General features: G+C 41.5%; 1 protein-coding gene across 1 annotated transcript; it reads left to right on the top strand.

Annotated features, from left to right (window-relative positions):
- The first annotated feature begins 3,393 nt into the window (after nt 1–3,393).
- On the top strand, nt 3,394–5,859 carry LOC123086498 (uncharacterized). Its single transcript, XM_044508263.1, has 4 exons — nt 3,394–3,851; nt 4,196–4,268; nt 5,543–5,590; nt 5,672–5,859. The coding sequence occupies exons 1-4, from the start codon at nt 3,727–3,729 to the stop codon at nt 5,819–5,821; spliced, it is 396 nt and encodes a 131-aa protein (XP_044364198.1). The 5' UTR covers nt 3,394–3,726; the 3' UTR covers nt 5,822–5,859.
- The last annotated feature ends 7,227 nt before the right edge of the window (nt 5,860–13,086 follow it).

Below are 13,086 nucleotides of genomic sequence, written 5' to 3'. Positions count from 1 at the left end.
CTCAAGGGCGTGCCGACTGCTGCACGTGGCGGAGCTGCTGCTCCTGCTGTTCCGCCGTTGTCAGCCGGCCTTCAGTGGCGGCGGCTCGAGCTCCTGGGCATGGCCAGCGGCTGCTCCAGTTGCTGGGCGCGGCGGCCGGAGCAGCACGCACCAGTTCTTCCTGCAGCCGCTTCGCCCACGTTCTAGGAAACCACCGTCCGCCATGGCCGATGAACCCAGTGCTCTTGAGCCCCTCGGCTTGCTCCCGCGGCACCAACATGCTCCTGCTCTAGAAGAATTGCCGACGCGTCCAGGGTGGGAGGGACTGCTCTCCAATACGGACTCCAGGTCATTCTTGGACTGAAAGAATTCTAGGTGTTTATTTAGCTGAACTGAATCCCGAGATTTGGACATGCTATTTTAAGTGATGCTATTAGAAACGGCTAGAAAAAGATAAATTAGTAGTAACTGGAAAAATGAATACATAAAAAAGACATGTAACTGTAGATATTTTAAGACAGCTAACTACTTGGATTACGCATCGGCAAGTACTCCCACAGATACAATTAGAACTGGGTTTGCTCTTAATTAAGCAGCTCACCAGATAACTTTTAAGGATTTTCCCCAAATCAAAATAATAACCTTGAAGTTCAGATCTTCTACTGAAAGTCCTTCTCTATCTATGAACATCAGGAGACAACTTCCAGTTCCAGTAGACCTATCCGATAGAATTCTCGAAGCTATTAGCCTGCAAGCTCTCAATCAGGTATTGTATTCGCAACTTAGCGTATTTTTTACTAAAGTTTGGTGCCTAACTCCCAACCATCTTTTGTCACTGGTAAGAATGTAGATGTTGACAACTTGACATAAATTGTATGCTTTCTGCAAGAAGAGTGGTATCAATATTAATAGAGAAGTAGACATTGTTCGAATTATTCTTGATTATTTGTGTTATGTTAATAGCTGCCTGCTCTGTTCTTAACTGTGTATCCTTGCTCCTCGGTTCCCTGTCAACTGTACAAAAGGTAATTTATTAGAATCTTACAGCCTTTTAGCTGCACTTGAGCCTATGAGGTTCCTTAGTTTCACCACTGAACATGAAGCCACTCAAGTCTGAAGTCTGAAACGATTGTCGGCGATCGCAGTATGAATTCAGAATTGGGAAAATGATGCACTATCAATAAAATCATTACAACCAGTGTCAATTTGAACCGATGAATGTGCTTACTTCCATGGTGCTACAGTATATACAATCCCAATGATTTGTATTCCTTGTGCCATAAAAATTTATGCCGATGCAACTGTGAGCTCAGGGGCAATTTGTTTTATATTTTTATATAGTTGCAATAAAATGTTACGGTTGCGCGTTGGCTTTGAATGTCTGATTAGCTGGCATCTGAAGGCATGTTCCATCCTTGAATATATACTAATATAAAGGCATGTTATAATAGTGGGCAGGTAGAAAATTCATCATTTTATACAAGGACTATGGAGTTAAATTTTGGTTGGTTGCTTTCGACTTTCACCATTTGGCCAGCTCTATCTCTTTCACACCTCTTCCTTTATGACAAAGGGATGAAGCTGTTGGTTTTGAAATTTGAAATAAAGGCCTGAAGTTGGCACCAACGCTCTAACGCAAATTTGATACATCAAGATTAGCTTTTACATAGCTTTTGTTACTGAAAATATATTAGAGAAGCACTTCGGAATCAATTATCGGTGTTTAAAATATATTTTTAGATATCATGGAGCATACATAATCCCGGCATCAACTTTTGTGTAGCGCTTGATATATGTTTATAATAATTTGCAAGACCGCGTTAAGAAAATGATGTGAAATATTTAGATTGGTATGCTGCGAGGAGTGGGCTGGAATGACATGTTTCCTCTCTCTATATTGTCATAGTGGTGGAGGTACATACAGATCTGACGCCATTTTTACATATTTGCATATATCAATGGTCAATTTTTTTTTCTGTTTTCCTACTGACATTTACATACTACTTTGCATTTTAAAAGCTACAAACAGTTTTCTGTGTGCAGACCATGAAGAGATGCATCTCAGAGGACAAGCAATGCCATGTTTTCATTGTACTGAAAATACTTAGTTTCCTGGTCAATTTGGTTAGTAATCTATATATAACTATATTTCTTATTGATTTTCTCTGTGCAGACCATAAAGGGATGCGCTTTCATCGTTGTTAGTTACCAGTCATGCATTGAGTCTACCAGCGCCAATCAGCTACTCATGGGAAAAGGGTCAAATTTTATTTCCTTTTTACAATGTCATGTAGCTAGGATGGATAAGAAAAAGCTTGAATGATGCAGTTGATTAGAATGTGGAGTGCATATTTGCTTTAATTAAACATGCGTCATTTTTTTGTCTCCCATTGCAACGCACGGGCATCTTTAGATCTCTAAAAAAGAGTCCTGTACGATCCCATGAAGTCCAACCCAGCCCTAGATTTCCTTCTTCTCCTACTCTTCTTGATGTGCATCCAGCCGCCGCCGTTCTTCTCTTTCTTCAGTAGGTCGGCGGCGCTATCAGGGTCTTCATCAAAATCTTCTCCTATTCATGATGTGCATCAAGTTACCACTGTTCTTCTCTTTCCTCGGCAGCTCGGCAGCGCCATCAGGGTCTTCCTTAAAGTGTTTACCCTACAGCCATGCGTTGCCGTACACATCGCACATCGGAATCCATCCATCCATCCATCTATCTATCTATCTATCTATATCTATACTAATTACAGACTCCCAACTAATTACCACGTTAATTAGAATTTAGGAGCCGTTTATCTGGTGTGGGACCGTGTTATTACGGTGGAGATCTTCCCTTTTCAGAGTTTTTTTTGGTTCCACCGAAGTATTATATATATGTCTAAAAAAGAGTCCCGTACGATCCATCAAGTCAAACCCAGCCCAACATCTTTCCTTCGTGAAGCCCTTAGCTTCCCCTTTCAGAGTATTTTTTGGGTCTGATTGGGTTCCACCGAAGGATTACATCTATATCTATACCTACTATTAAAAGGAGGTGATATTCTTGGTTTCGTCCTGTTTTGTTTGGTTCCGCTGTCACGTTTTTGCTAAAAAGTCCCTGTGGTTTATGATTATTCAACCCGCAGTCCCCCTTTTAGTGGAGGTCTGAAAAACGGTTCGTTTTTTTAAAGAAAAAAACTGCGTCTTATCCAGACGCCGGTGCTTCCCTTCCAGCCATGGAGAGCAGTAGAAGTTGAGGGGCGGGCGGAGCAGGAGAAGTTGATGGGCGGCGCGGCAAAGCAGGAGAAGTTGAGGGGCGGCGCGTTGACGGCGGCGACAGCTTCGGGTGGGCTCGTGGGCGAGCGTGCTGCAGAAAAAAATCAGGTCCCCGCTGGCGACGAGCTTGCTGGAGCCGATGAAGAGACCCGTGCGCGTTGACCGGCCTTGCTCTGGCGGCGGAGCTCGAGGGCGTGCCGGCTGCTGCACGTGGCGGAGCTACTGCTCCTGCTTTTTCGCTGCGTCGGCCGGCCTTCAGTGGCGGCGGCGACGGCCTTGCTCTGGCGACGGAGCTCAAGGGCGTGCCGACTGCTGCACGTGGCGGAGCTGCTGCTCCTGCTGTTCCGCCGTCGTCGGCCGGCCTTCAGTGGCGGCGGCTCGAGCTCCTGGGCATGGCCAGCGGCTGCTCCAGTTGCTGGGCGCGGCGGCCGGAGCAGCACGCACCAGTTCTTCCTGCAGCCGCTTCGCCCACGTTCTAGAAAACCACCGTCCGCCATGGCCGATGAACCCAGTGCTCTTGAGCCCCTCGGCTTGCTCCCGCGGCACCAACATGCTCCTGCTCTAGAAGAATTGCCGACGCGTCCAGGGTGGGAGGGACTGCTCTCCAATACGGACTCCAGGTCATTCTTGGACTGAAAGAATTCTAGGTGTTTATTTAGCTGAACTGAATCCCGAGATTTGGACATGCTATTTTAAGTGATGCTATTAGAAACGGCTAGAAAAAGATAAATTAGTAGTAACTGGAAAATGAATACATAAAAAAGACATGTAACTGTAGATATTTTAAGACAGCTAACTACTTGGATTACGCATCGGCAAGTACTCCCACAGATACAATTAGAACTGGGTTTGCTCTTAATTAAGCAGCTCACCAGATAACTTTTAAGGATTTTCCCCAAATCAAAATAATAACCTTGAAGTTCAGATCTTCTACTGAAAGTCCTTCTCTATCTATGAACATCAGGAGACAACTTCCAGTTCCAGTAGACCTATCCGATAGAATTCTCGAAGCTATTAGCCTGCAAGCTCTCAATCAGGTATTGTATTCGCAACTTAGCGTATTTTTTACTAAAGTTTGGTGCCTAACTCCCAACCATCTTTTGTCACTGGTAAGAATGTAGATGTTGACAACTTGACATAAATTGTATGCTTTCTGCAAGAAGAGTGGTATCAATATTAATAGAGAAGTAGACATTGTTCGAATTATTCTTGATTATTTGTGTTATGTTAATAGCTGCCTGCTCTGTTCTTAACTGTGTATCCTTGCTCCTCGGTTCCCTGTCAACTGTACAAAAGGTAATTTATTAGAATCTTACAGCCTTTTAGCTGCACTTGAGCCTATGAGGTTCCTTAGTTTCACCACTGAACATGAAGCCACTCAAGTCTGAAGTCTGAAACGATTGTCGGCGATCGCAGTATGAATTCAGAATTGGGAAAATGATGCACTATCAATAAAATCATTACAACCAGTGTCAATTTGAACCGATGAATGTGCTTACTTCCATGGTGCTACAGTATATACAATCCCAATGATTTGTATTCCTTGTGCCATAAAAATTTATGCCGATGCAACTGTGAGCTCAGGGGCAATTTGTTTTATATTTTTATATAGTTGCAATAAAATGCTACGGTTGCGCGTTGGCTTTGAATGTCTGATTAGCTGGCATCTGAAGGCATGTTCCATCCTTGAATATGTACTAATATAAAGGCATGTTACAATAGTGGGCAGGTAGAAAATTCATCATTTTATACAAGGACTATGGAGTTAAATTTTGGTTGGTTGCTTTCGACTTTCACCATTTGGCCAGCTCTATCTCTTTCACACCTCTTCCTTTATGACAAAGGGATGAAGCTGTTGGTTTTGAAATTTGAAATAAAGGCCTGAAGTTGGCACCAACGCTCTAACGCAAATTTGATACATCAAGATTAGCTTTTACATAGCTTTTGTTACTGAAAATATATTAGAGAAGCACTTCGGAATCAATTATCGGTGTTTAAAATATATTTTAGATATCATGGAGCATACATAATCCCGGCATCAACTTTGTGTAGCGCTTGATATATGTTTATAATAATTTGCAAGACTGCGTTAAGAAAATGATGTGAAATATTTAGATTGGTACGCTGCGAGGAGTGGGCTGGAATGACATGTTTCCTCTCTCTATATTGTCATAGTGGTGGAGGTACATGCAGATCTGACGCCATTTTTACATATTTGCATATATCAATGGTCAATTTTTTTTCTGTTTTCCTACTGACATTTACATACTACTTTGCATTTTAAAAGCTACAAACAGTTTTCTGTGTGCAGACCATGAAGAGATGCATCTCAGAGGACAAGCAATGCCATGTTTTCATTGTACTGAAAATACTTAGTTCCTGGTCAATTTGGTTAGTAATCTATATATAACTATATTTCTTATTGATTTTCTCTGTGCAGACCATAAAGGGATGCGCTTTCATCGTTGTTAGTTACCAGTCATGCATTGAGTCTACCAGCGCCAATCAGCTACTCATGGGAAAAGGGTCAAATTTTATTTCCTTTTTACAATGTCATGTAGCTAGGATGGATAAGAAAAAGCTTGAATGATGCAGTTGATTAGAATGTGGAGTGCATATTTGCTTTAATTAAACATACGTCATTTTTTTGTCTCCCGTTGCAACGCACGGGCATCTTTAGATCTCTAAAAAAGAGTCCTGTACGATCCCATGAAGTCCAACCCAGCCCTAGATTTCCTTCTTCTCCTACTCTTCTTGATGTGCATCCAGCCGCCGCCGTTCTTCTCTTTCTTCAGTAGGTCGGCGGCGCTATCAGGGTCTTCATCAAAATCTTCTCCTATTCATGATGTGCATCAAGTTACCACTGTTCTTCTCTTTCCTCGGCAGCTCGGCAGCGCCATCAGGGTCTTCCTTAAAGTGTTTACCCTACAGCCATGCGTTGCCGTACACATCGCACATCGGAATCCATCCATCCATCCATCTATCTATCTATCTATCTATATCTATACTAATTACAGACTCCCAACTAATTACCACGTTAATTAGAATTTAGGAGCCGTTTATCTGGTGTGGGACCGTGTTATTACGGTGGAGATCTTCCCTTTTCAGAGTTTTTTTTGGTTCCACCGAAGTATTATATATATGTCTAAAAAAGAGTCCCGTACGATCCATCAAGTCAAACCCAGCCCAACATCTTTCCTTCGTGAAGCCCTTAGCTTCCCCTTTCAGAGTATTTTTTGGGTCTGATTGGGTTCCACCGAAGGATTACATAGATCTCTAAAAAAGAGCCTGTACGATCCCATGAAGTCCAACCCAGCCCTAGATTTCCTTCTTCTCCTACTCTTCTTGATGTGCATCCAGCCGCCGCCGTTCTTCTCTTTCTTCAGTAGGTCGGTGGCGCTATCAGGGTCTTCATCAAAATCTTCTCCTATTCATGATGTGCATCAAGTTACCACTGTTCTTCTTTCTCGGCAACTCGGCAGCGCCATCAGGGTCTTCCTTAAAGTGTTTACCCTACAGCCATGCGTTGCCGTACACATCGCACATCGGAATCCATCCATCCATCAAGGCAGTAAGATTTACTTTAGCCTCCTCCTCCATGCCATGGATTCAAAATTACTGCGCTCAATTATATATGTCTAAGGGCAGATAAAGAAAATTTGGTGCAGTCAGCTGACTTAAGCATATATTGTTTCCCTTGGTGATTACTCCCCAATGAGGATCAAGCTAGGCCTACCATTGCTTGCCGGCTGGACAACATGTACAGGTACGTGCAAGGCTGGATCCAAGAATTAAATTTGTTGTAAATAATAAGGAGGATGTACATGTATACAAGCCGGCTGTGAAATCAGGCAGGTGGATTAATTACGTTGTAAAGAAGGAGCATCCGCAGTGAATGCGTAGGGAAGCCAAGTGACTGTTCGCTATGTTGGTTCTATAAAATCTTCAACAGCTTCTCTCCTTTTGGTTACTTTGTTCTTCCTCATATCTAATAGGTATGTGTCCTGCATCGATCCTTTGTATAGACGAAAACCTGAAACAAATATGTATCTTTCCTCGACACCACATTAGATTTGCTGTTATGCTCTCTTCAACCAACTGCCGCTCTCGACAGTATTCAGATCGGGGTGAGGCGGTGATACTCCGTGTTAAGTCATGTCGGCCGGCGCGTGTTCGATGTCATTCTTGATGGGATTCTGATCACCAGCGCGCTCGTGCATGAAGACGCCATCCACAATGTGCTCCTGAGGCTTGCTTTGGCATGTCGATATGGTGTCGGCATGTCAACAGGACATGTATAACAGTCTAATCCTTGCTTTAATATCTACTTTTCCTTTAGTAAATCAGTACCAATTGAGTCTGCCGTTTACATATATCACTAAATTTATTATCTACTTTAATATCTACTGCTGCAATATCTACTTGGAACAATGATGCGATATGCTTCCACTGGAATTTAATATGTACTACTGCAATATATCACTAAATTTAATATCTACTATAATATCTACTTGGAGCGACATGATATCACTAAATTTATATATAGCACTGAGCGTTGAGTCGAGCAGTAGCCATTTACTGTTTAAGATGTGCTCTTACCTTTTCAGTTTGCCGGAACAATGATGCCATATGCTTCCACTAGAATTTTAAAACACTTGCACACACCCGCGTACACCAGATGCGTTTGTGTTAGACAAGAATTTACATGCAGGCTAATCTTCCTAAGAAGTTATGTTTGGTCATATGAGGTCATTTGGTCCGCGAGAAGATTAATAGAATGTAGTTTGTACTGCTGCAATGAAGCACATGATTCAATAGTCGATGTTGGGCTAGACCCTGCAGTAAATTTATAGAGAAGTCTGCATGGAAAAACATAGGTATGTGATATCTATGGTGTTCCAGTGGTAAACTTACATTGGACTGATAAAAAATTTAAGTCGAGCTCAATCTGGTCTGCTTTTTGTTCAGGTCGATATAGCAACCATACATTAATTGGTAAATGCAGCCGAAATTCTCAATTGAAACAATGCTTGATGGGAGAGGAAATCAAGATTCTTGATATGCTACAGGTGGTTGATGCTAACAGCATATGAAGTACAACAGTGGGGCAATTAATTGTTGTTGGTCGTGTTGTTGTTATTTAGTAAATATTAGTATTTCCAAACTTTGATTTATCTTTTTGTATTATCTCTGGCCTAACAATGTTTTTCTGAAAGTGTGAGTTATGCTTTGTTTAAAAAACTTGAATCTTGCTGCGATGAAGCAATAATACTGTGAATATAAATGCATATGTAGCACTTTTATTCCCACTAATATTGGCCCAAGTTCGTTAAACTTAATTGGTAATACATCGGAAGGCACTTATCCTCTTTCACTAATTTCCTATTTCGTTTACCTATATCCAAAATCCTAAGGATCCCATTTAATTTGTTTTAAGTATTTCTGCATCATTAGTGTCATATTGTACCGGAAAGCAGAAAGCGAGTGGAGAGAATACTTAGTTCAGTTGTTAAACCAATAATTGTTGCTTACTTTTATTAGATTAACTCACTACTTTGCTTGACTAGAACTATTTATAGATACCCTATGCTGAAAGGTATTAACTTATTTGTTCCAGTTATTTATATCATCCTATAAGATGTTAATTGCAGAGGGCAGAAGTTAATCAGTTATATAGGTATTAATATTTTCCCATTTACCTATCTTCTTTTCAATGGGATTTCTTGAAATATAATAACTAACATAGAGATGCAGAAGGAGTTTGCCTTGCGTGGAGACACCTCGGAAAGGAATGGGTTATGGGGTGATACTGCAGATGGCGCCTGCCTATTCAATTTTAGGTTCTATAGAGAGGTGTGATGGGATTTGGAAACCACTGTCACATTCATCGTAAGAGGTTCAGAATTGGTCACTGTTGAGATGACAAGAGCTGGACCCAAAGAGTCAAAGTAAAAAAGTTGCTTGAGACAAATGGATACAACACTCACATAAAAAGGGGAAACTAGGTAATAGATGTGATACTGATTTTAACTCCTTGCAAAAGTAGCAATTTTCTAAGATAGAAAGGTTACTCCCTCCGTCTAGGTGTGTAAGTCATCTTAGGTTGCGCACCGTGACCAAGGTGGAGGGGAAAATGAGAGAAATTAATGTTATTTTGCTAATTAATAACATTTCATGCAATGAACTAACCACTGCATGTCGTGTTTGGTAGTCTCAAGTCATTTAAAGCATGCATGACCCACATCTCTTATTAGTTGAGATGTCACGAAACAAGAAACGAGATGAAAGTTAATGTACTGCGCCTAAGTGTTTTGGGATTATTTGGTTTTTGTAAGATGACTTACACACCTAGACGGAGGGAGTAACATTTTTTCAAATGCACAAAGTTAGATTCTTTCTATCATAGAGTTCCGCTAAATTTGAAATTGTACACTCAAGCTTATTGCTTAATGCAATTTTTCCTGATGTGAAATAAATTAAGACACCAATTCTAAATTGGACATCGTTCTTTAAGAATGGCTCTAAATCCATAGTATGTATGGTGACACAAATGGGTATAGGGAAAAATGTATCGTGCCTTACATGTAATTTTATGTTTGCCCAGCAATAAAATGATTAATTAACCACAAATCAATTGTGAACTAATAATAAGTTAATTATATTGTCATTCACATTTGTACAAAGTTATCTTTCTTAATAGGCTAGCCCGTGCGAATGCACGGGTTGGCGACTAGTTGTTATTTAGTACCAGCTTTGAGCATGAACATTGTATCAGGATCTCGTTTAATGCGGGATGGCTACTCATTTAAATTCGAGAATAATGGTTGTTCCATTTATATGAGAGATATGTTTTATGGTCATGCCCCGCTGTTCAATGGTTTATTTTTGTTTAATCTCGAACGTCATGTTACACATATTCATAGTGTGAATGCCAAAAGATGTAAGGTTGATAATGATAGTCCCACATACTTGTGGCACTGCCGCCTTGGTCACATTGGTGTCAAACGCATGAAGAAACTCCATACAGCTGGACCTTTGGAGTCTCTTTATTATGAATCATTTGACACGTGCGAACCATGCCTCATGGGTAAAATGACCAAGACTTCGTTCTCCGGAACAATGGAGCGAGCAACCAACTTATTGGAAATCATACATACTGATGTGTGCGGTCCAATGAGCGTTGAGGCTCGTGATGGATATCGTTATGTTCTCACCCTCACTGATGACTTAAGTAGATATGGGTATGTCTACTTAATGAAACACAAGTATGAGACCTTTGAAAAGTTCAAGGAATTTTAGAGTGAGGTAGAGAATCAAGGTGACAAGAAAATAAAGTTCTTACGATCAGATCATGGAGGAGAATACTTGAGTCACAAGTTTGGCACGCACTTAAGGAAATGTGGAATTGTTTCACAACTCACGCGCTTGGAACACCTCAGTGAAATGGTGTGTCCGAACGTCATAATTGCACTCTATTGGATATGGTGCGATCTATGATGCCTCTTACCGATCTACCGCTATCATTTTGGGGTTATGCTTTGGAGACTACCATATTCACTTTAAATAGGGCTCCGTCGAAATCCATTGAAACAACACCATATGAGTTATGGTTTGGAAAGAAACCTAAGCTGCCATTTCTGAAAGTTTGGGGATGTGATGCTTATGTCAAGAAACTTCAACCTGAAAAGCTCGAACCCAAGTCAGAAAAATGCGTCTTCAGAGGATACCCTAAGGAAACTATCGGGTATACCTTCCACCTCAGATCCGAAGGAAAGATCTTTGTTGCCAAGAATGGATCCTTTTTAGAGAAAGAGTTTCTCTCGAAAGAAGTAAGTGGGAGGAAAGTAGAACTTGATGAGGTACTGCCTCTTGAACCAGAGAGTAGCGCAGCTCAGGAAGATGTTTCTGTGGTACCTGCACCGACTAGAGAGGAAGTTAATGATGCTGATCATGAAACTTTGGATCAAGCTACTGAACTCCGTAGGTCCACGAGGACATGTTCCGCACCAGAGTGGTACGGCAACCCAGTCCTGGAAATAATGTTGTTAGACGACGGTGAACCTTCGAACTATGAAGAAGCGATGGCGGGCCCGGACTCCAACAAATGGCTTGAAGCCATGAAATCCGAGATAGGATCCATGTATGAAAACGAAGTATGGACTTTATAGACTTGCCCGATGATCGGCAAGCCATAGAGAATAAATGGATCTTTAAGAAGAATACTGACGCGGATGGTAATGTGACCATCTATAAGGCTCAGCTTGTCACTAAAGGTTATCGACAAGTTCAAGGGGTTGACTACAATGAGACCTTCTCACCCGCAGCGAAGCTGAAGTCCGTCCGAATCATATTAGCAATTGCCACATTCTATGATTATGAGATATGGCAAATGGACATCAAAACAGCATTCCTTACTGGTTTCCTTGAGGAAGAATTGTATATGATGCAATCGGAAGGTTTTGTCGATCCTAAGAATGCTGACAACGTATGCAAGCTCCAGCGCTCAATCTATGGGCTGGTGCAAGCATCTCGGAGTTGGAACATTTGCTTTGATGAGATGATCAAAGCATTTGGGTTTATGCAGACTTGTGGAGAAGCCTGTGTTTACAAGAAAGTGAGTGGGAGCTCTGTAGCATTTCTCATATTATATGTGGATGACATACTATTGATGGGAAATGATATAGAACTTTTGGAAAGCATAAAGGCCTACTTGAATAAGTGTTTTTCAATGAAGGACTTTGGAGAAGCTGCTTACATATTAGGCATCAAGATCTATAGAGATAGATCGAGGCGCCTCATTGGTCTTTCACAAAGCACATACCTTGACTAGATATTGAAGAAGTTCAATATGGCTCAGTCCAAGAAGGGGTTCTTGCCTGTATTGCAAGGTGTGAAATTGAGCACGATTCAATGCCCGACCTCGGCAGAAGATAGAGAAAAGATGAGTGTCATCCCCTATGCCTCAGCCATAGGGTCTATTATGTATGCCATGCTGTGTACCAGACCTGATGTGAACCTTGTCGTAAGTTTGGTAGGGAGGTACCAAAGTAATCCCGGCATGGAACACTGGACATCGGTCAAGAATATCCTAAAGTACCTGAAAAGGACTAAGGATATGGTTCTCATTTATGGAGGTGACGAAGAGCTCGTCGTAAAGGGTTACGTCGATGCTAGCTTCGACACAGATCTGGATGAGTCCAAGTCACAAACCGGATACGTGTACATTTTGAATGGTGGGGCAGTCAGCTGGTGCAGTTGCAAACAAAGCGTCATGGCGGGATCTACATGTGAAGCGGAGTACATAGCAGCCTCAGAGGCAGCAGAGGAAGCAGTCTGGATGAAGGAGTTCATCACCGACCTAGGAGTTATTCCCAATGCGTCGGGCCCAATGACTCTCTTCTATGACAACACTGGAGCTATTGCCCTTGCCAAGGAGCCCAGATTTCACAAGAAGACCAGGCATATCAAGCGTCGCTTCAACTCCATTCGTGAATATATTTAGGATGGAGATACGGATCTGAATGTCGCAAATCTATTGACTAAACCTCTTCCGCAAGCAAAACATGATCAACACCAGAACTCTATGGGTGTTCGATTCATCACAATGTAACTAGATTATTGACTCTAGTGCAAGTGGGAGACTATTGGAAATATGCCCTAGAGGCAATAATAAAGTGGTTATTATTATATTTCCGTGTTCATGATAATTGTCTATTGTTCATGCTATAATTGTATTAACCGGAAACCATAATACATGTGTGAATACATAGATCGTAATATGTCCCTAGTAAGCCTCTAGTTGACTAGCTCGTTGATCAATAGATCGTCATGGTTTCCTGACGATGGACATTGGAT

Source organism: Triticum aestivum, chromosome 4A (assembly GCF_018294505.1).
Source record: "Triticum aestivum cultivar Chinese Spring chromosome 4A, IWGSC CS RefSeq v2.1, whole genome shotgun sequence".
Lineage (NCBI taxonomy): Eukaryota > Viridiplantae > Streptophyta > Magnoliopsida > Poales > Poaceae > Triticum > Triticum aestivum.
The sequence above is the reverse complement of the archived record's forward strand: the minus strand, read 5'-3'. Positions and strand labels throughout refer to the sequence as shown.

What these genes read in the sequence shown, in the direction of transcription:
- LOC123086498 (XM_044508263.1), top strand. Translation starts at nt 3,727, where the DNA reads ATGGCCGATGAACCCAGTGCTCTTGAGCCCCTCGGCTTGCTCCCGCGG. An exon ending in CTCTCCAATACGGACTCCAG is followed by an intron (nt 3,852 to 4,195) that starts GTCATTCTTGGA and finishes TATGAACATCAG; the next exon opens with GAGACAACTTCCAGTTCCAG. An exon ending in AGCAATGCCATGTTTTCATT is followed by an intron (nt 5,591 to 5,671) that starts GTACTGAAAATA and finishes TTCTCTGTGCAG; the next exon opens with ACCATAAAGGGATGCGCTTT.